This window comes from Agrilus planipennis, unplaced genomic scaffold, assembly GCF_000699045.2.
Source record: "Agrilus planipennis isolate EAB-ADULT unplaced genomic scaffold, Apla_2.0 scaffold317, whole genome shotgun sequence".
Taxonomy (NCBI): domain Eukaryota; kingdom Metazoa; phylum Arthropoda; class Insecta; order Coleoptera; family Buprestidae; genus Agrilus; species Agrilus planipennis.
In genome coordinates, this window is record NW_020439372.1 from 32,611 (window position 1) to 54,120 (window position 21,510).

The following is a 21,510-nucleotide window of genomic DNA, read 5'->3' on the forward strand; positions in this document are numbered from 1 at the left end:
AAAGTTAAAAATTGTGCTCGCTTTCTGCTCATCACTAATTTGTAGATACTCACTTTCAGCTCGCATGTTCTTCCAGGACTCCCGGTGGACTATTTTTTATCTAAATTTACTATTATAACAAATTAATAAGTAACATGCAATTAAATAATCCATTAATTTTCTCTAATTGCTTTGTTTCCTTCATTTTCGTTGGATATGACCACCGAGCCCAGAGGTAATAAATACACATTTCAATATTTCAATTTTCGGAAGATCGAATTTTCTTTAATTATAATGAAGATGGCGACTGCTAAATGAAGTTAAATAATATCCGCTTGCTTTACTTTCTATTTATTGCATAAATATTCGTGCTAATCCATTCTTTTTAATATCCTGTCAGAAAATATCCTGAAAACCTTTACGGTTAGTAAACTAAACGAAAATTAATAAGGAAAATCACAGTTATCCTTTTAGATACTTATTTCATTGTTCCACATGAAATTTTTAAATGTTCCACATGGATTATTTAATTTACTATATTTTATTTATACAAATTGTGTAGTAGGTACAAAGCAGTGTTTAGTCCACATATTTTTATGAGAATCAAAAGACCATCTGTATACACAGAATCATTGCTTTTTGGGAAAACCCTGTACTAAAGAACAAAACGTCAGTTTCGATTTTTGATAAATAAATTACTTATTGCCTCTGTTCTTGTTAATGTTAAAGCCTTTTATTTAATGTAGATATTCTTGGAACTTGTTGTTGAGCCGCTTCAAGATCACTCAAATGGGAAGGACGTTCAATCCAATCCAAAAGTACCTGCACTTATCCAATTAAATTTTTGACTTAGGTACATATTCCACACTTTAAAGCTCAATTTTACTGAAAATAAATTATAATGAAAAATGAATCTATTGCCAAAATCTATTTTGACATAATTTACCCTTAACGTTGGGGTCGGGCAAAATAATAAATTTACATAAAAACCTAGTAAATGGCTACAAAATAAAATTAAAGTGGTATTCTGAGAACGCAGAGAAATAATCTATGCCTACATGAAGAACAAAATTACAGCCTCATCAAACTTCATTAAAAATAGTTTTATTTAGTTCATAAAATAACAGATTTTCTTTATTGTTATTTTACCACCTTTTGGTTTTGACGACGTTCGAAGTACTATTAAATATTTTATGAGCGTAAACGGTTCACCATTTGTAAATTATGGTTTGACATAAAATCAATAAAAGCTGCCAAATCGGTTAATGAATATTCTGCGATTTTGTGTGACTAATAAATTAACCGACCCTATTAGTTTGGATTGTTTTTGTTTGGTTTATGAAGCAATTTAGTTCGTAAGCCACATAATACACTGCTGACAGATTTACATCAACCCTAAACGTCTATAAGTTTTCATTTTCTCCCTCGAGAATGAAACTAAAACTTCTGTAATTTTCTAGACAATTTTTTTTGCCTTGAGCGTTTTTCGATTTTTTTTGTTAATCACATGTCATCAGCAAGCGGGACTGTAAATGTTAAATGGTGAAATCAGTGCAGAATGTAATTAAATAGTCTAATCTGTAATTATTCCAGCCAATGTCTCTACATCGCCGTGGCCTCTGATATTTACCTTGTCGATTAAAATTATTGTTCTAAATCGATCGTTATACATTCGGCAATTCAAACTAAATTAATTCCATTAGTAGTCAATTCTAGATTATGTAAAGATTATCTTATATGTCTGCATTTGCTAACATCAATATTCCTTTTAGGTACAAGTTTAATAGCAAGATCAAAAATTAGGGTCTCTTATAAATGTCAAAGATGTTCAAATACTCAATTCATTTCAAATTAGGGAACTTAGAATTTTAATTTTCATATGGCGAGATAGATTGATAGGACACGTTCTCAGGGATGAAGGTCTAGTCAGAAACATATTAGAGGCAGAAATAAAAGTTAGTAGGGGTAGAAGTAGACCTAGATTAGATTACTCTTCGCAAATAGTGAAGGATGTGGGCTGTTCTAGTTTTAAGGAAATGCGAAGATTAGCTCAGGATAGGAAAGAGTGGAGGTACGTGTCCAACCAGTCTTAGGACTGACGACCCTATGATGATGATGATGATGGATACTGAACATGTTTGACACTTTATGTACCCTTAATTTCTGTCCTTGACACCAAACTAGCGTTTAAAATCCCTAACATTGATATTTCCACAATTTATTATTTGTTGTGCTATCTTCTTGTCCAAAAACCTGAACGTGATTGTTACTTTCTGGTCTAGCCGTTAGAAGAAAACTACCCTTTCGTTTAAGAACATTAAATTGCAGTGTAAACATGTTTATTATGAGAGCCTTTTGGGTCTTTTGATGTCAAAATGATAAACCATTAACCGCAACATAAAGAAGGAAAAATAAAAGGCTACTACGTAGACGGAGTTAATATTGAACTCACTCGAAAACTTCAGTCCTAAACCAGCGGTTCAAGAAGATTGAAAAGTAAGGGAATATTGGTGTTAGTTATTGATGGATGAAAACGAAATGGTTCAGGCGTAATTTAAATATGCATAACAAACTAGTTTTCCATTGAAAAGAAAATATGAGGAATCATCTGATGTGAATTATTGAAGTTGTATCACCAAACCAAGGTTTTTTTTCTCTAATTGCTTTGTTTCCTTCATTTTCGTTGGATATGACCACCGAGCCCAGAGGTAATAAATACACATTTCAATATTTCAATTTTCGGAAGATCGAATTTTCTTTAATTATAATGAAGATGGCGACTGCTAAATGAAGTTAAATAATATCCGCTTGCTTTACTTTCTATTTATTGCATAAATATTCGTGCTAATCCATTCTTTTTAATATCCTGTCAGAAAATATCCTGAAAACCTTTACGGTTAGTAAACTAAACGAAAATTAATAAGGAAAATCACAGTTATCCTTTTAGATACTTATTTCATTGTTCCACATGAAATTTTTAAATGTTCCACATGGATTANGTGCTAATTTTGACCTACTCCTATTCTGGCGACCCTTCCTTTCCCATGACAAAATACTAATCCCTTTTTAATTGAAAAGACATGTTTTGTCAATTATTTTATGCGACCATCCATGACAAATATATGAAAAATCTAAACTTTTCAACTTTTAATTCTATTCAATCTTTGACATAAATTTACATTTTCTGTACCGCCAAGAAGATTGAATCCCGAATGTCTGTTTGGGACAAAAATCATTTGGATGAATCTTTATATGCTAAACTATAAGTAAAAGTAGTGCAGCTGCTTTCAGTTTGGGTGAATTTTGCTTCACTAATTCTTCAAGGCTATATTACATTTAGAGCAGCCCGAACGTAAATGATTATCACATTCTGTGTGATAAGGAAGACAGAGATTCTAAGATCTTGTAGAGACTAAATCTCTTCAGAATAAAATTTTAAATATTAAAGACAATGGAACGAAATCAGATATTTAGATGAGTTTGGCGCCATCTGTCACGAATGCAAAAATGACAAATGTCTTCCCTTAATTTGTAAGTTTTGTTCTCTTTCGAGTAGTTGAAGCAGTAAAATTTTCTGCTTTTTTTTTGTAAAGATGGAGAAGTGGAGATTGTTCAACCAAGTATCATCTTTGGATTGCTCCTATATTAAAAGTCAATTTCGGTAAAAAAAAACATGTATTCTTAAATGAGCAAATAAATAATTCAAGAGCAAACAGAGCAAAAATGTATTTTGGTAACATCGTGGTTTACGGTTAGATCTGTCCAAAATTGGCCAACAGTTTCCATCAGGTTCTTTATTTTTCTCCCAATTTTGTTTTGTTATGACTCATCTAAGTCGAATCACTAAAAATAGAAGGAATCGACCACATGCACATCAAGCATTTTATTGTCTTTTTCGTAGTGCCTTTTATCATTTAATCGATTAAAAAGGTAGTTTCAATTAAGTATTCAACAGACCGTTTCGTTTTTCAAAGGCGGCTTTTTTTGTCGCCCCCTTGTTATTGGTAATGTAATATAGGGTTGTTCGGAAAGTCATTTCGTTTTTTTTTTGTGGAAATGAAAGACAGTTTTCGTATAATAAACAAATACTTTATTAAATTATATATTGACCGTTCTGGTCCAACACCTTTTGCCATCTTTCTGGTAGTAGCATAATTCCACGCTCATAAAATTTTTGGTCTTTGCTGGCAAAAAACTGATCGAGGAGGTTTTTGACCTCCTCATTTGAGGTGAAGGTTTTACCGTCTAAAAAATTTTGGAGTGACCGGAACAAATAATAATCCGATGGTGCCAGGTCTGGAGAATATGGTGGGTGTAGCATTGTATCCCATTCAAGCTGTAAAAGCTTTTGGCGAGTGACCAAACTTGTGTGAGGTCTCGCGTTGTCTTGGTGAAACACTACACCTTTCCTGTTGATTAGTTCTGACCTTTTCTGTTGAAGTGCATCATTCAGTTTGTCCAGCTGATGACAGTAGACTTCCGAATTAATCGTTGTGTTATCCGGTAAAAGCTCAAAAAAAACGATTCCTTTAAAATCCCACCAAACAGACAGCATCACCTTTTTTTGGTGAATATCGGCTTTGGAAATGGTTTGAGCCGGTTCATCTTTTTTGCTCCATGACCTCTTGCGTTTGACGTTGTTGTATACAACCCATTTTTCGTCCCCAGTGATGATGCGCTTCAAAAACGGATCATTTTCGTGACGTTTGAGAAGCGAATCGCAGACGTCAATGCGGCGACACAGATTTCTCTCTGTGAGAACATGGGGAACCCATACATCGAGCTTCGAGGATAATCCCAGGCCTTTCAAGTGGTCATAAACTGTTGAATTTGATAAATTTAACCTCAATCCGATCTCACGTGTTGTTATTCGCCGGTTCACATCAACTAATGCCTTTATCGCGTCTTTATCAGCTTCAACCGGCCTTCCCGAACGTGGTGCATCTTCGACATCAAAATTGCCGGATCGAAATTTAGCGAACCAGTTCTGGCACTGGCGTACTGTCAACACACCTTCTCCATACACATCAGTCAATTTCTTTCTGGCTTGAACAGCATTTTTACCCTTTCTGTAGTAAAACAGTAAGATATGTCGAAAATGCTGCTTATCGCTCTCCATATTTAAAAGGGCACCAACCAAAAACTACTGCGTAGAATTAATTGGAATTTTTCACACACAAGCCTTGCTATATGAGCTCTCAAAGCATATAAAAATTATACGGCTTAAATGTGAAGTTGGGTGCAAAAGAATACAATTAAATCCTCTGTCGGGAAAAAACGAAATGACTTTCCGAACAACCCTATAGAATAAAAAAAATTCTGTTTAACAGAAAAAGAAAATGACAGGTTTAAAATCAACGTAGACATTTTCCGGGTTTAACAGTCCATTAGCATTTCAAAGTTTACATGTGTGTATTCCGTCAGCCTTGCTACATACATACATACGTACGTATATAGACATTTGTGTATTGGATTTGCACCGTGCGAAAATTAACGTTAGAGAAGGATGCAAATAAACCACGTTTATGAGCCAGTCGAGCTGAAAACTTTCTGACCCAAATTGGAAGCTCGTTTAATTGTCTAAAACTTTGTTCGGTCCCTCTCTGGTTGGTTCGCTGGCTAACCAATTTACGTTTTAAATCAGTATTGCACGCTAGACTGCTTGCAGTATCGCTTCGTTCGGTTAACTTAAACACCTGCAGACATCGTGTGGAATCCAATCTCGTCAATTCCTGGTGCACATCACAACCAATTTTGTTATGTTTGTGCTATCTGGTACTTGACCAGATACGTCAGCATTTCTCAACGTTATTTGTATTTGTTTTAATCTATATATCGAAGCCTTAGACAAAAATTTTCAGTCTCTCTCCGGTCTCTCAGAGTCTTTCAGCGTCTCTGAGAGCGTCTCTCACAGTCTTTCACAGTCTCTCTTATTGCCTAGGTGTTTTTATGGATCTCTCACAGACTCTGTATGAGAGATTCGAACGATAAAATTGTTAATTCAGAGATTCGAGTCTCTCACAAAGAGACTGAATGAATAAAACTGAAAAATTGAGAGACTCGAGTCTCTCGTAGAAAGACTGGGATCTCTGAAATATGTTGAACTTAGTAAATTTTAACCATGTCTATCGAGACACCACTTATTGAGAGATTCGAGTCTCCCGTTCAGAGATTCGAGTCGCTCGATCAGAGACTGGATACGAAATGAGGATCTCTCTATGAGCGACCCGAGTCTCTCGTTCAGAGACGCTAAACAGATTTTTTGACAGTCTCTCTCAGCGACATCAGAGAGACTCGAGTCTCGCTTTCAGAGACTCTAAGAAACTGAACAGTACAACTGTATGGATAGATATACAGCGGATCGAGTGAAAGTCGAGCATTTTCCTGATGTTTTAGCTTCTGTTCGCATGTAACCAAAAATTCTATCATTTGAAGAGGGGACAGTTGCTTCTGGGGAATCAAACTTCACCTTCAATACAAGATTTGTACCTTCACTTCTCATATAGGAAATGTCGAGTCTTGACTTTAAACCCACCCAAAACCTGGAGCTGTTATGGGAAGCCAGCATTGGCACGTCAATATACTGGTCCAAATTTCGGGTAATCTTCAAATGTCAAGGTTTATTAACGTTTTCCCCAGTTAAATATGGGTTTGTCAGTACTGGGTCAAGGTTTGAATGTCAAGGCTAGGTATATAAAGGTTTCGCCAAATTATATCTGATACTGGATTACTTTTGTTTATCAAGTCTTGTCATAATATTAGCTGCCCAATCTTGAGTTAATATAATTCACCAAGTCTTGGCCTAATATTGGCTGCCCAATCTTTAGTTTTAGTATTGTTCACTAGGCCTTGGTTAAGCATTAATTGTCCAGTCGTGGATCAAGCTTGCCAACCAGACTTAGGCTGAAGTGACAAATCAGGCATTTGCCATGCTTGGTCTGATCTCGGACTAGAGTTGAACAAGCTTGGGCCAAACTCGGACCAACCTTTCTCCTGCCGTGAGTTCCTACATGGATTTACACTTCTATGTTCTTTAATTTGGAAATAAAAACCATAACATTTATAATTATATAAGAGACTATACTTTATTTCAATGTATGCATTTCTAAGGAATTTAAGCATCTTCGACAAAATCAATAGGTGGCATGTTGACCCGATCGCCATATATCGCATAGCTGAATATAAAGGCGATGCTGTTGTTACTTTTGTTTAAAAATTTTGCCAGCGAATTCTCGTTTGAAAGCTGAATGTTTCTCTTTAATTTTCTACTTTCATTCATTTACTCGCTCTTTGCCTGTTTTTTCTTTTAAAACTAAAACCAACATGCTTTTACTCATATTAAAGGCAATACACTTCGTTCGTTCGATAGTAGGTACCTATCTGTCTATTCAATAGTTGCACAGAGCATTTTGTCATCAATATCATTAGCATCGAAAAGCTTCTAGTTCAAACAAATTGATTTAGTTTGACCTTTACAAAGTGAAAAAGAGTAATGTAACGAATTAGGGTTGTTTACTTTGCCCTAAAAGTTAATGTTTTTTTTAATAGTGTAACTACACTTTGATGAAAGGTAGAAACAATTATTCAACCAATCTTTTTCTAATCTAGACAAAAATTAGGGAGTGCGAGATTCGATATTTTTCTTTTCTATATTATTACATGAATTGTCGCTTCTTCCTGCAAATGTCTTTTAGGAATTAAGACAATTTATCTTTAGGAATTGAAGATAGACACCAAGTTCGCAAATGTTATCATAAATGGAAGTGGCTTTATAGAGACCTAAAATTATTACTCACTAGTTCAGATCAAGAAAGGATAATAAATCGTGGTTATTTATCAAAACGTTCCTTAAGCCATGTGTGCCTTCTTTTTTACTTGAGTGGTTAAGATAAAAGAAACTAGGAAATGATTTTTAGTAACATAAAACGTCAGATTTGCATCTAGCAAGGAGGATTTAAATAAAATGGAATCGGTATTAACAAAACTATGTATGAAAATAAATAAAAGTAAAAATGCAGGTATGCAAGGGAATAAAAAGTAGAGGAAGAGCGAATATAATGATAGGAGACGAAAAATTAAAAGAAGTAGCTAATTTTAGGTATCTAGGAAGTCAGATAAGTCAGGACGGAAGGATTGGTAAGGATATAAAGCAGAGGATAGCGCAGGGTCGAGTCGCTTTCAATAAAAAGAAGTCACTTCTATGCTCGCGAACGCTTAATTTAGAAATTCGAAAAAGATTGTTAAAGGTGTATGTTTGGAACGCGGCGCTGTACGGGTGCGAAACATGGACAGTGGGCGCGGCGGAAAAGAAAAGGTTAGAAGCGTTCGAAATGTTGTATACCCGAGATAAAAATGTTCAGTCTCCAGCGAGACTCGAGTCTCCGTCTCTCATCGAGTCTCTCTGGTGTCGCTGAGAGAGACTGTCAAAAAAAACTGTTTAGCTTCTCTGATCGAGAGACTCGAGTCGCTCATAGAAAGATTCTCATTTCGTATCCAGTCTATGAACGAGAGACTCGAATCTCTGAACGAAAGACTCGAATCTCTCAATTTTTCTGTTTTATTCATTCAGTCTCTGTGTGAGAGATTCGAATCTCTGAATTAACAATTTTATCGTTCGAGTCTCTCATACAGGGACTGTGAGAGATCCATAAAAACACCTGGGCAATAACTGAGAGACTGTGTAAGACTGTGAGAAACGCTCTCAGAGACGCTGAAAGACTGGAGAGAGACTGAAAATTTTTGTCTAAGGTAACCTATGACAGGCGAATGATGAGAATACTGTGGATAGAGAAGGTTAAAAATGAAGAGGTATTAGAAAGAATAAGAGAATAAAGGACTCTACAGAAGTCAATAAAAAATATGCGAGATAGATTGGTAGGACACCCTCTCAGGCATGAAGATCTAGTCAGAGACATACGAGGGTGGATTGATAAGTTTCCGGCCTGACCAAGAAAAACAAGGTTTTTAAAAATTTTTTTTTTTTATTTCTCAACATAATCTCCTCCAAGGCTGATACATTTCTCATAGCGGTGTTCCAGTCTATTAATGCCATCTCTATAGACTGATTCGTCAAGCTCCTCAAAATAACCATTTACAGCTTCGATTACTTCTTCATTGTCCGCAAATCTCTTACCGCCAAGCCATTTTTTGAGATTAGGGAACAGAAAATAGTCACTCGGGGCTAGGTCTGGAGAGTAAGGAGGGTGCGGCATCAATTCAAACTTTAGATCGTTGATTTTAGCCGTCGCAACGATTGACGTGTGCGCTGGTGCGTTATCGTGATGAAACAAGATTTTTTTCTTCGCCAGATGAGGTCGTTTAATTTTCACCTCGTGGCTCAAACGTTGCAATAAGTCTGCGTAGTATTGACCAGTGATAGTATTACCCTTTGCAAGGTAATCAATGTATATAATACCTCTTGCATCCCAAAAAACAGTAGCCATAACCTTGTTCGCCGAAAAAATTGTTTTTGCCTTCTTTGGAGTTGGTTCCCCTGGTCCAATCCACTGTTTAGACTGTTCTTTGGTTTCAGGAGTGTAGTGGTGGACCCACGTTTCGTCAACGGTTACGAATCGACGCAAAAATTCGCTTGGATTACGCTTATACAATGACAAATTTGCGGTAGAAATGTTTTTTCGAATCAATTTTTGGTCGACTGTTAGCAAACGCGGCACCCATCTTGCACAGAGCTTTTCCATATGCAAATGTTGGTGCAAAATATGTTGCACACGTTCATATGACATCTTACAGGTCTCAGCTATCTCACGCACTTTCAATCTGCGGTCTCCCAGCACTATTTGATGAATTTTTTCGATCATATCTGGAGTTGTGACCTCAACGGGGCGTCCTGAGCGAGGCCCATCAGAGGTGCTCACACGACCCTTTTTAAACTCGGAAACCCACTGCTTAACGGTTGAATATGACGGGGAGGATGTCCCCAGTGTTGAGTCCATCTCTTTTTTAATTTCCTTCGGCGTTAACCCCTTCAAATAAAAGTATTTGATGACAGCACGATTTTCCTGCTTTTCCATTTTTACGAAAACCACAGAGGCGTCTTGTTCAGCGTGCTGTCAAACCTACACTAGCAAGGAGATCGGGCTGAAACTATAGCTACAAGCTATCCAAGGATGGTACTATAGAATGTCACCTCAAGGTAGGCCTAGTGGCGTCATCTCTTGGTTAGGCCGGAAACTTATCAATCCACCCTCGTATTAGAGCCAGGAACAGGAGTTAGGAGGGGTAGAGGTAGACCTAAATTAGATTACTGTTCGCAAATAGTTAAGGATGTGAGTTGTTCTAGTTTTAGGGAGATGCGAATATTAGCTCAGAATAGGAAAGAGTGGAGATTATAATATGTTCTAAAACAAGTGGCATTCTTTTCTTATTGAATTGTAGCAACTTGAACTGTTTTTCTCAATGAAATTCAATAAGTTTGCGAGCCATGTAACTTTTGATGGGCAGTTTGTCTTTAATTGAAATACCGACCCTTTTTCCAAGTGAAAAGTTCCTCAGTAATTTTAAACGACTCTTTTTTGTTTCAGCGGACGGAATGGAATTAGAAACGCTTTATCATCGTTATTGTATCCGATTAAAGCACGCCCTCTTCCTCTCCTGTCTCTTTGTCACAATTATCAGCTGTGTAACGCTTCTTGTGGCGACATGTGTACACCATTCACAGGTTAGTAATAAGAAGATTGAAACCAAAAGTCTTATACAGATAAGGCAAAATGTTTGCCGAAGATGGAAAGATTTCACACGAGCCAATATGCGTAATCTGATGAACGTGTAAATATATACAATTAATTCTTATTAGATCACTTGTACAAAATTAGTACACCTAAATTGTTTATTTAAGATTACAAGCTAACACCTACTTACTCATCGGGTTAATAGGTCAATTGGCGACCATTTAAATAGCGGAATTAATAATAGTCAAGAATCGAATCCAATATCACTAAGAAGGGTGGTGAAGCGGCTGGCCGTCTTCACTCACCCTATGATTTTTTGTAGTGCCTTTAATCAAACGACATCTGTTGGCCAAAATTGTACAAACTTTGCAGGTTATAGAGACTCTAATTTTTTTTTGCCTAAACATATTTCTGAAATTTTCGGCGATACTGTTTTGTTTAATTTAGTTCTAGAGAACTAGATTTGATCTTTAACCATGAAAATCAATAAACCTTGAATTACCCAATGCCTATGCTTATATTCGTATATGTATTTATTACTACCAAATAGTTTTGTCGGCGAATATGAAATCTTGCTTATTATAAATCTCTATCACCAGTTATTACATGATTTTATTAGTTCCTATGAGATTTTACCAGATGTTAGGCTCCATAAAAAACGAATATAATAAGTATTGAGGACCAACATTTACAAACTACCCTTTTTTTATCTACGATATAAATTAATAATTCATGATGCATTTCATAATCATTTTTTTGTTTTATTTGTCAAAAAACATAAAACATAATTTATTGTTTTTCTTTTTGAAGTTGTTAGAAGTACGAAAAGGAAATTGCAAGTGATATCCATAAAATTGANAGTTCAAAACTTCGCGCACACGAGTCACTTTGTCGGTGTTTGTTAAAGTCGAAGGTCTTCCAGCACGATCTTCATCGGCGACCTCTTCCCGGCCCACAAACTACCCCTTTTTTTATCTACGATATAAATTAATAATTCATGATGCATTTCATAATCATTTTTTTGTTTTATTTGTCATAGATAAAAATTAATAATTCATGATGCATTTCATAATCATGAATTATTAATTTTTATCTACGATATAAATTAATAATTCATGATGCATTTCATAATCATTTTTTTGTTTTATTTGTCAAAAAACATAAAACATAATTTATTGTTTTTCTTTTTGAAGTTGTTAGAAGTACGAAAAGGAAATTGCAAGTGATATCCATAAAATTGAAAAAGACCTTGTCAAACATTAACGAATTCACAATTACGTAATAGTAAATCTCTGATTAGAGGTACTTAGGGTACGCCGATGGGAAGTAAATTGTTCTAAATTATAGTCCACGTCAGACAGTTTTAAACACAAACTTAATCTTTTGTTATTTAGTTACGGAATACTAAAGACGATTCTTTTTGAAGTTATTGAAGTTATACTTCTTTAGGCGCGTTATGAAAAACTGATGAGAGTGAAATTTCAAGATGCGCGCGCATCACTGTAACACAAAATTAACAGGATGAAGTTGCCCACTCAACCGAATTCATTAAGTCTCGGAAAAAAGCTACCAACGAAATAGAAATAAAACCTCTCTTAGTCGCGCATGTTGGTACGCTTGTCGCCTCTGATCACTGTTTTCATATTTATTTATAATATTTATCCACATGGTTTTAGTTTTTACAGTCACAACACGTGTTTTATTTTCATACAAGTGCGAATTATATATGTGGCAATAAAATATATTCAGTAGTGATTTAAATTGAATATTTGGATTAATATTATTTACTATTTGTGAATATTAGTGAAAAAATTGTGCTAAAATACTTTTTTAAGTGCTCCAATATAATTGAGGTTAGTTATCCCTATGTATTATTTATTGATATAAATTAAAATATCATTATTTAATATAATTAATGCTAAATATTATTTAATGATGCCAAAGAAGTATAACTTCTCACGCGCGTACATAAGTACACGCACCCATTTTTTTTTAATCACACTTGCATTTTCGTTGGTGTAAAAGCGCGAGCTTGTCCATTAATCCGATGCTGTTACCTCGTAAATTCAAAAGCCATAAAGCACACTTTAACGTGCTATAAAATTAATGGCCTCACAGCAAACCGGTGGCTATTTTAGTGTTAACGCAAAAGTTTTACGTAAATTACCGATTATTTAAATCAAGCAGACGCCAACAAGGTAGCAAAATTAAATTGTCGTGGACATTTTATGCAGTTGTTCGGAAACCAACTTTGATCGATCACAGTTTTCCAATCAAATCTAAATTGTAACTACTTTGAAATACATGGATGAATAATTAATCTGCCCACAGAGGAATAAATCACAATATGCTTGCAAAAATATTGAAATACGAAATAAGAAGGAACGTATGAATCATCTCGATGCAATTAGTCTTATCTCTAGCAATTTTTAATTAGAAAAGTTTACCTGTAGCAATTTATTTAAAATTTATCTGTTAGTTTGGTCCACAACGAAAACGAATGCGGATTTAAATTTATTTTGAAACCAAATCCTAGATAAATCATTTATCCCTTACTGTGGCTCTGATTTAACATCTAAAACAAATAAACATTTCAAAAACAATTACTTAGATGGTACCTCACTTTTATTATTTATAGATTAAAAGAAATCAATTTTTTACTGACACTTTTCTTTTAGTTAATATCAAATTGATTCTATGGAATATATTTAAATATGTCCTTTGAAATTTCTAGAACTGCTAGATCTTGATATACATCTCGGTTTTATAAAACTTCCCCCTTAAACTTAAACGTAGCTTTCTGAGTTGTTTGCCTTGCTAATGACAATAATATGTAAATGAGAAGTAAACATTATTAAAAATATTCTTAATAAAAAACAATGATACCATCTTCTTTCATAATTTGTGCTGGTTAGCTATAAAAAATTTAATTAGGAAGGATCCTGGCCAAAGGCGACAAAAAATTACCTACTACGTAATTTCTATTCTATATAATAACTACCTACTTACACATTCTATTTGCGAATGAAAAAATAGTTTTCAATATTAAAATTTAAATTCCCAAATGGCAGTTGGGACCCAAAAATAATAGAAATCGAAAGGAAACCCTATAGAACAGATAAAGACGGAACTAATAAAAACAAGAGATATAATAACTGACGCATGGCTTTCAGATTGACCCGATGTCATAAATATGTAATGTAATAAAGCAGGAGAGAGGTTTTTATTTTGTGAATTCTTGGTAACTATAGTTGAGACAATCAAAATTGACATAGTCCACAATAAATTATCTGTGAGAATGGACGTACAGGGTTTGTCGGGAAAGTAATAGGACTGAGTCGATTAAAAAAAAATTATTGAGCCAATCGTTACAATTCTTTAAAAACTTTCAAAATAGGCTCCTTCTGCGTCGATGCAGCGCTGCCAGTGCGATTTCCAAGCATTGAAGGCGTCACGGAGGGCATTCTCCGGAATAGCCTCAAGAGCCGCGGTGCATGCTGCTTGAATCCCCTCTGTCGTCTCAAAATGCTTGCCTGTCATCGGCCTTTTCAGGCGAGCAAACAAAAAAGTCCGGGGGAGGGGCACATCTGGGCTGTAGGGCGGCTGCGAAAGCGCTGGGATGCTGGCCTTGGTCAGGTAGCTGTCCACAAGAAAGGTACACACCTTGCGCATGTTCAAATGTTCCGTCACAATGTCATGAACCACAGATTTTGATAAATTTAATATCTGGGCAATGAAACGAATACTTAGTGGACGATCTGAGTTCAAAACTTCGCGCACACGAGTCACTTTGTCGGTGTTTGTTAAAGTCGAAGGTCTTCCAGCACGATCTTCATCGGCGACCTCTTCCCGGCCCTCTGAAAAGGCCTGGTGCCACCGAAACACACCACTTCTTGCTAAAGCAACATCTGGGTAAGCCTGCTTGATCATATCAAACGTCTCTGTCGCAGATTTATCGAGTTTCACACAGAATTTAATTGCGTACCTCTGCTCAAACGAACGCTGCATTTTCGGCTTGCACCACTCACAGAAACAAGTCGCGCGAAAAAGCCTGTTCCGACTCTCCAGGTGCTTGGAGACAACTCACCAACCGCTCGTTCGTTAGCTAGGAATGCCCTCTACCGAGTCCAGTCGGTGCGCGCACGCTCCGAAGTACAGTCGCGGCGGAAGGAAATCAGTCCTATTACTTTCCGGACAAACCCTGTATCTTCTTTCTCGTTTCTACTTGGGACTGTAGTCATTTATTGCGTTTTGAACACACCCTTGTTAAGTAAAGAAACGCTTCAAGAGTAGTGCAGACAAAGTGAAAAGAGATAACCGAATAGCAGTAAACGATGCAGCGGTTAGAGGCTACTTGGGTACGCAAAATATTAGGGTCGGCTTTATAAATGCCTGATTGGAATTATATCTTTAAACAAGTACCTTTGCTTTCCTAAATTCCTGAGAATGTTGAACTTTCTTTAAAGTCCGATGCCGGCAACATGCTCAAATTCTGCTTGTCCGCATCTCTTTCTGTTACACGTCAATTTTTCTTTATTAATGTCCGCTGCAATTCCTAACTGGCATCTCTTTTCTATGTTTACAATATTCCTTATTACGTCTATCGCAAGTAAAAGTAGGCGTTATATCAGCAACCGCTCTAGTCTAGTGATCTAGTTAATAAGTTGTAAAAAGAACGTAAATGCGATAGTTTTATTGCAGACCATGTCAATTTTAAACGTTCCGGCTATACCAGAATATGTCTATACAAATGTTTTCAGTACTTCCCCTGTTCATCTGTTCTTAATAAGCTCATTCGTAGCGCTCGGAGCTTTCGCATCGCGATGCGGCGCTCTTGCGGTTGGACCAGCAATGCTTACATAAAGCTTGATTATTCCGAACAGGCAATTGGAAACAACCCGACGCAAGCAAACTGGGAAACATGTGACAATGGCCATTTCGAAACAGAACAAAATACGAATCGTAACGCGTAAAATTTTATGCTTTCATAAACACAAACTTGTACCGTCAATTTTATTCGCCACGTCGTCGTCGCATATTGAGACCGCTCTTGTGGGATGCATAAAATAGCAGTAACGTGTTAAACAACAATACATTAATAAAATTTAGTGCCAAGTATTGGAACAATGTCTTCAACACGGTTCCAATTAACGAACGTTATTTCAATTCGAAAAGCATCAAGCAGTTCAAAATTTAACTTTAATAGTTTTTTATTAACAATGGAGGTTTACCAAATACGAATTAGCCATATTATAGGCATTTGATTTTCTGGTTTTCATTGATCGAAAAGTTTGGATTGAATGACTAGTTAGATTAAGCCGTGCCAATTAAGTTTTTATGTTTGGCTCAAGCAGCATCATCCACACAACTCAATTATCAACTTTTATATGGGAATGCTTTAAACTAACTTCTACATTATCATTCAGTAATAAATTGTTACAGCTTGAAGTACATCTGCTACAAAAGAGACCTGGAAATTTCTGAAATGTCCAAATCTGTAAAGTCTTATAAACATCGATGACGTGATATTAATTAACGATGAAAAACCCCGAAGATGAAAATTAGGGAGGTCGATACTATAGAAAAATAAAGAAAATATTATGAAAATTTAAGCACATAATATTCTCTTTTCATTTAGAAAAATTTTCTATGTTCAACATATTTCAAAGATCCCAGTCTTTCTACGAGAGGCTCGAGTCTCTCAATTCTTCAGTTTTATTAATTCAGTCTCTCTGTGAGAGACTCGAATCTCTAAATTAATAATTTTAACGTTCGAGTCTCTCATACAGAGACTGTGAGAGATCCATAAAAACACCTAAGCAGTAACTGAGAGACTGTGAGAGACGCTCTTAGAGACGCTGAAAGACTCTGAGAGGCCGGAAAGACTTTAAAAATTTTTGTCTAGGGTTACCCTTACCATAACCTTAAAAAAAATAGAAGAAATATAACAGAGATGCTAGGATTTACAATATCGTCCGTTTCAAACAATGTATTGAAAAGTACTGTCTTTAAAAACAAAAATGGAAATATGTATCACCCCATAAACGCCCCCACTTTAAAACAAGAGAGCCGGTGCTTTATAGACCAATAAAAATTATTTCGTTACGGTTCAGTTGAGGGATCTATTTTCGTAATAATAGAAAAGCAGTTCGTGAAAGTTTTGTAGATTGTTTCGCCTTTGTAGACTCAGCAGGCGAATCAAAACGGACACAGAAATACGGGCGCTAACTTTATTGCTCGAACGATATCGTTGCTGCACATGTTACGATATTGACCATTCCGTTTTATGTTCGTCTTCGAAGTATGAAAAATTCAGCAGAAATAAATTAAAAAATTTTTACTGCGCCTCTAATCTCAAACGCCTTACTTTATTATGTTCGGCTTCGGTTATTCTTTCGTCGCCTGTAGCAATATATTTATCACACACACCATAAACTACGTATCTCGTGCTAACATTCATATTTCATACACAGTAATCAGGTAAAATAGAAACATGGCTCGCGTGTGACTCGCCGCCAGCTCAAATGGTACTCATGACTCCTTAAAGTACCTCCATTGTAACATATCAAAATTTGAATAATTTAAAAAAACAAAAAAGGAAAAATTGAACAGACTGTGGTAATTAATAGAATATCACTCTCTCGTTGATATTGCCCACACTGGGCCACACTGGTTCACGTCACGACTCGCCGTTATCTCCAACTTGACTAGTCGATGGCTCAAAATGTACTCATTCGCCCAAACTAAGAAATAATATAATTATGAGGCAACATCTCTGTTTTTATAGAACAAAATATAATTACTATAAGTATGTCTCTGAGGAAGTGTGGGTATTGTATAACATTACTGCCACAGCAGTTGTTTAAATACCCACGACTCAGATGTGTCTCGCCGTTAGCATCAACATTCATTCGCCTAAACCAAGACAGTTGCTTAGGACAGTAGTTACACGTAATATTTTTGATTTTGTTTCAGGATCTCGAATCAGAATTATTTTCTGTCATCACATTGGTGGTATTGACATTCCTTTTAATGGCAGTGTTCCTGATATCTCAGTTTTCCTTCATCCTGGAGTCGGAAATATGGTCAACGACGGCATCTCTGTTAATTGTTGGTGGAATTTCAACAGCAACATTTCTGTTGGCTGGAACCTATGCGCCCCTGCCGCTTTTTGCTCTCATGGTTGCAATGCATACCATGCTTCCAATTTCTAGAGTGATATCGCTGGTACTGGCGAGTATTGTGAGCGCTGCTCATTTTGCAACCTCAGTTACTCATAGAATTAATTCCGGAAATTACTTCCGCTATTACGAAGTAAGTTTTCATATTTTCCCTGTCTACTTAATTCATGGAATAATTCGCATGGTCACATAGTAATGTTACCCATGGCAGTATGGTATTGTGCAATTTCACGAATTAAAGTAATTTCAAGTCTAAATTCTTATTTGGTTGTGAATAACTAATCCGCGCCTTTCAGTTATATCGCAGCTAACATTAAATTGAATTAGACTCTGCAAACTTTAATAAAACATAACTGAAAACAATCTCACTATGTAAAGAAAAAAACAGCGAAAACTTTTGTGCATTATTTAGATAAAGAATACTTTAATATCCAAATAACTACCTACAAAAACATACTTTCCTAAAGTTTAATAAGTGTTTTCTTGATCATAAATAAATCTGCTTGACAGTAACTTTCTAAATTCAAAAATTAATTTGTTGTCGCAAAGAATCTGGAAACTTTATAAATCCGAAGATCTTCAAAAAGGTTCAAGGAGAAATGAAGCGTTCGGTTAACTTTTCCAAACATTTTAATTGAAAATTTTTGCTTCTGCCTTATACCTACTAAGGGAAGGAAATATTTGAATATTAAATGGCAAGAATTGATAAATGAAGTTTACAGTGGCAGGTAATCTATTGTAATCGTCTACATCCTTATTTAATTTGAAGGATCTAATTTGCTTATTTGCCAAAATTTGAGAACTTTCTGAGAATTTGCTGCGTACTCCTAAAAAATCTTTAACTGAATTGCGAGATTGTTACGATGTAATACAAATAAAAGGAAATATTTCCTTACAATAAATAAATTGCAAAATTTTGTTCAGTAATAAATTTTGTGTATTTTATTCTGTCGTTAATTTCAAAAGCAACGGTCTAATGAAGACAAATTTGATATAAACATTCCCATTCAGACTTAATTAACCTTGTATTTGCATATAAATATTTACTTTGCCCGTCGATTCAGGACACAGACGTAACCCTTACATGCTTGGAAAATTAATATAATTTAGGCCAGAAAATCTTGCTAGAAATTCGACTGGGAGTCAAATTACTATGGTTATTTTTTCTTTCAGCTTATTCCGGAAGCAGTACTTTTATTAACTGCATGCGGAACTGGCTTATATTATCGCCATATGACCGAAGGAGCCCATAGAACTACCTTCACGGGTACCAGAAATTGTATTGAGTCTAGGGTGAAATTGGAATGCGAAAAAGAACAGCAAGAACAGCTTCTTCTTAGCGTAATACCAGCATACATAGCCGCAGAGGTAAGAATAAGCATTTTCTAATACCTTAGTACACTGATCATGCGAAAACTGAACACGACTCAAATATGACTAGCCGTCAACAGGAACGACTCGCCGCTTGCTCAAATCTTGCTCGGTTATTCGAAAGAGGAAAATTTGAGACGGTGATTATACTATTTTGAAAATTATAAGAACTTCCGTGTAACATTTCCGAATATAGTTGTAGTTATCGATGTAGATATATTCAATAATAAAACGAAAATGTATGTCCAGTTTTAATCAAAATGTATATACCTATCTAAAACATGCTCCTTGTTATTGCCAGGAGACACATTATAACATGCAGAGAACACAAACCGTTATATTTTCCGAGAACTAACTAGAACTTCTAAATTTATGGTTATATGGTCGGAAACCGTATCGGTTGGTATGCCTGCACATATATTTCATAACTTTTAAAACAATTTACAATACCTAACAAAAGGCAATAATTACAAAGCATTCTAAACAACATTAATTATTCATCAGCTTAATAAAAGAAGCATCTGCAGGAAATAAAGATTTTAACGTATCTACTTCTAGTAGAGACAAAATGAAAGAAACAAAACTTTACTTAATTTAATAAAAAGAAACTCTCTAAAGTCCTTTTCAAAATCATATCCCCGTAAATGGGTTATCCTTTTCCAGTTCGGTGGAAAGCCAAATGCACGTTTAGTTTCGCACATCACCCGAACTTGGTCCCTTTTTAAGAACTTCTAAATACACGTGTGAATAACCCTAAGCCTGTCCTCTTTACCTTTTCACGTTTCTTTTCTTTTATTATTCGTTTTATGGACATAATATCATTCAATTCCAGCAAATGTTATTATCTATTTATTGGTTTATTGGTGAGCAGCAAGGATCTGAGGTTGCACTACTAGGTACTTATTATTTTTAGTAAGGGATTACATGTTTACATAAACATTTGCTTATTCATATTTCAAAACTTAAATATAGTTTATAACATCCATTTTGAACAAACAGAACTACAAAACAAACAAAATTGCTTAGAGGGTTGCTATCTGAAGCGAAACAAGTTGAACTAATTTCATCAGACTACATCTGCAGTTTCAAGTTTCAAGAACTAGAAAAGGTTGGAAAAACTACAGCCTTTTCCCATTTGTGAAAACATGACGTCAATTATGAGTTACAACGCGATTAGCTAAAGTAAAATTGTAATCATTTTGTATTATTATGCATATTAAGTAAACCTTACAATATACTAATGTATGCAAAACCCAGATTTTTTAAGATTTTGTTTCAGCTCACGGATTCTTCTAATAGGATATTAAAAATAATATATTGCTTGCTAAGAATTTTAAAACCGAAACAATTAGGTTGATCTGTGTATCACATATTATCAGTTTATTGATGATTTATTGTTCGTTGATAATGTCGAAAGACCAATAAGATATCATTTGAAACATCAGAAAGAATCCAAAAGGGGTAGGTACAATAAATATCTTTTAAAAGATAAGTACCTGATCTATAACAGGGATTACCTTTATTTCAACGACATATTTATTGGTATTTATAATCCATTCAACAGAAGTTTATGAAATACTGAATACATTTTCTTCTATTTTTTAATTTCGCTGCACAATTGCAGACCATAACTCAATTTCCCTACATTTTCTGATTGTAATCCCACCAAAAACGTGTACAATGTCCGTTTGTTTTAGGCAGTAAATCACTCTGAGAAATGTTACCTTCCGTTTCAAATGTATGATTTATTGTGCGTTACTACATTATTCCCCGAAACATTTGTACATTTCGAATTAGAATACGATTTATTTGAAAAGCCAACCGTAATACGTGTTAATTTATCGCAACAGCAACTGCTTATTTCTTTAATAAATTAAAATCAAAATTAGCTAAAGTAGTTAAAAACTTATTCGTAGTAGGTACCTACATGAAAACATAAATTTAGTTTACACTGTTTATATCCTCGTAGGCAATTAACTGAAAACAACAGAGAATAGTTTACAAGAAAATTAATTTAAGTAGCTTAAAGGCATCTGAATCCTTGTTATTATAATAGTCGGTCATTTTTATTCACAAACTGTCGACTATTATGCTTATTAGTTGTTGATGTTGTCATTGTCGGCCATTATTTTTTTTTGAATTGTTGACGTATTGTTGTCGGCCATCATGCTTTTTTAATTGTTGACGTATTGTTGCCGTCGTCGGCCATTATGCATTTTAATTGTTGTCTTATTGTTGCTGTTGTCGACCATCATGCTTTTTTAATTGTTTAATTGTTGACGTATTGTTGC

General features: G+C 35.2%; 1 protein-coding gene across 1 annotated transcript in view; it reads left to right on the plus strand.

Annotated features, from left to right (window-relative positions):
• Positions 1 to 21,510, plus strand: part of LOC108742235 (adenylate cyclase type 2) — a 77,509-nt gene that overhangs the window by 18,899 nt on the left and 37,100 nt on the right. The window contains exons 2-4 of the mRNA XM_018477327.2: positions 10,521 to 10,657; positions 17,643 to 17,981; positions 19,022 to 19,216. Coding sequence (XP_018332829.1) covers positions 10,521 to 10,657; positions 17,643 to 17,981; positions 19,022 to 19,216 — 671 coding nt within the window. The remainder of the gene's footprint in view (positions 1 to 10,520; positions 10,658 to 17,642; positions 17,982 to 19,021; positions 19,217 to 21,510) is intronic.